The sequence below is a fragment of the Branchiostoma belcheri genome, unplaced genomic scaffold, assembly GCF_001625305.1.
Source record: "Branchiostoma belcheri isolate BF01 breed outbred unplaced genomic scaffold, Haploidv18h27 scaffold253, whole genome shotgun sequence".
Classification (NCBI taxonomy): domain Eukaryota; kingdom Metazoa; phylum Chordata; class Leptocardii; order Amphioxiformes; family Branchiostomatidae; genus Branchiostoma; species Branchiostoma belcheri.
Window position 1 is genome coordinate 247,257 of NW_017803858.1, and position 2,525 is coordinate 249,781.

At 44.1% G+C, this 2,525-nt stretch overlaps 1 protein-coding gene across 1 annotated transcript; it reads right to left on the bottom strand.

Annotated features, from left to right (window-relative positions):
• Positions 1 to 1,146: 1,146 nt before the first annotated feature.
• On the bottom strand, positions 1,147 to 2,244 carry LOC109471677 (zinc finger protein 525-like). Its single transcript, XM_019771013.1, has 2 exons — positions 1,792 to 2,244; positions 1,147 to 1,707 (listed from the first exon to the last, which is right to left on the bottom strand). The coding sequence occupies exons 1-2, from the start codon at positions 2,174 to 2,176 to the stop codon at positions 1,154 to 1,156; spliced, it is 939 nt and encodes a 312-aa protein (XP_019626572.1). The 5' UTR covers positions 2,177 to 2,244; the 3' UTR covers positions 1,147 to 1,153.
• Between the last annotated feature and the right edge of the window lie 281 nt (positions 2,245 to 2,525).

The following is a 2,525-nucleotide window of genomic DNA, read 5'->3' on the forward strand; positions in this document are numbered from 1 at the left end:
TCAAGTCCATTTTAACTTTCTCATTACAAGAGGACAAAGTTGTTGGTTGTATATTTTTTCACACTTGTAGATTCAGGTTTTTCTCCTGTATCCTGTATGAGTTTTTAAGTTTTGTAATTAGGCAGTCCTTCTGAGCGGTCCTGTATCCACACTCCCCACACATGTATGGTTTGTTTGTTGCTAGATGTTGGTCCAAAAAATATTTCCGTGGAGCGGAATAGTCACACTGGTCACACTTGTAGGAGCTTTCTCCTGTATGCGTTTTCATATGTTGGGACAAGTTGGACTTCGAAGCTGTCCTGTACCCACACTCCCCACACATAAAAGGTTTCTCACCAGTATGTTTTGCTAGATGGACGTTCAAAGCAGCTTGCTGTTTTGCAGAATAGTCGCACTGGTCACACTTGTAGGGTTTTTCCCCTGTATGGATTTTCTTATGTCGGGATAAGTTGGGCCTCACAGCTGTCCTGTATCCACACTACCCCCACATGTAGGGCTTCTCACCAGTGTGCTTAAATGGCTCGATGTTGGTCCAAAAGCGGATTTGCTGCTACAGAATAGCCAAAACTGGTCACACGTGAGGTTTTTCTCCTGTATGGGTTTTCATATGACGGGATAAGTTGGACCTGTTAGCTGTCCTGTATCCGCACTCCCCACACATGTAGGGTTTGTCACCAGCATGCATTGTTAGATGTTGGTCCAAAGCATATTTCCGTGCTGAAGAATAGTCACACTGGTCACACTTGTAGGGTTTTTCTCCTGTATGAGTTCTCATATGTCTGGATAAGGTAGACCTTAGAGTTGCCCTGAAGCCACACTCCCCACACATATAGGGTTTCTCACCAGTGTGTGTTGCTTTATGGTCCTTTAAGGTGCCTTTCTGTGCTGCAGAATAGTCACACTGGTCACACTTGTAGGGTTTTTCTCCTGTATGGGTTCTCATATGTTGGGATATTGTGGCATTTTTAGCCGCCCTGTACCCACACTCCCCACACATGTAGGGTTTTGAACCAGTGTGTTTAATGGCTCGATGTTGGTCCAAAGCGGATTTCCCTGCTACAGAATAGCCACACTGGTCACACTTGTGAGGTTTTTCTCCTGTATGGGTTTTCATATGACGGGATAAGTTGGACCTGCTAGCTGTCCTGTATCCTCACTCCCCACACATGTAGGGTTTCTCGCCAGAGTGTTTTGCTAGATGATCGTCCAAGTCTGATTTCTGAGCTGCAGAATAGTCACACTGGTCACACCTGTAGGGTTTTTCTCCGGTATGTGTTTTCATATGCTGGGACAAGTTGCCCCTCACAGCTGTACTGTACCCACACTCCCCACACATAAAAGGTTTTTCACCAGTATGTTTTGATAGATGAACGTTCAAAGCAGATTTCTGTTTTGCAGAATAGTCGCACTGGTCACACTTGTAGGGTTTTTCCCCTGTATGGATTCTCTTATGTCGGGATAAGTTGGACCTCACAGCTGTCCTGTATCCACACTCCCCACACATGTAGGGTTTCTCACCCGTGTGCTTAATGGCTCGATGTTGGTCCAAAGCGGATTTCCCTGCTACAGAATAGTCACACTGGTCACATTTGTAGGGTTTTTCTCCTGTATGGGTTCTCAAATGTCTGGATAAGTCAAACTTTTTAGCTGTTCTGTACCCACACTCCCCACACATGTAGGGTTTCTCACCAGTGTGCTTTGCTAGATGTTGGTCCAAATCATATTTCCGTAATGCAGAATAGTCACACTGGTTACACTTGTAGGGTTTTTCACCAGTGTGCTTTGCTAGATGTTGGTCCAACGAGGATTTCCGTGCTGCAGAATAGTCACACTGGTCACACTTGTAGGGTTTTTCTCCTGTATGAGTTCTCATATGTTGGGATAAGTGAGACCTGTCAGCTGTCCTGTACCCACACTCCCCACACATGTAGGGTTTCTCACCGGTATGTTTTACTTTATGTTTGTCAAAGTCTGATTTCTGAGCTGCAGAATATTCACACTGATCACACTTGTGGGGTTTTTCACCTGTGTGGGTTCTCATATGTCTGGATAAGGTAGACCTTAGAGTTGCCCTGTATCCACACTCCCCACACATGTAGGGTTTCTCACCGATGTATTTAGCTAGGTGTTGTGCTGATGTATGTTTTACAGGTTTTTGTCCTGTGTGGCTGTTCATAGTAAAGCAAGACCCGGGAGTTGTCCTAAAACTGCTCTCCCCACTCGTCAAGGGTTTGTCTCCAGTTTCATCCATCTCTGTTCTCTGTTTGGAAAGAAAGAAAAATAAAATGACGATCCGGTGAAGGGATGAGCGGCCTCAACCTGGTAAGTGATGTACTATGTAACGTTACTAAGAAAATAACCTAAGAGTATTTATTTCGGGAATAAACATAATTTGTCTATAAACCTTAACAAATTAGTCAGTGTCTCCTCTTTGGCTCTCACAGGGCTCGAATACTGCATTGAGTCGCCCCTACATGTTTTGTATATATGTATATATGTATATATATATATTTTCTGCTAATACA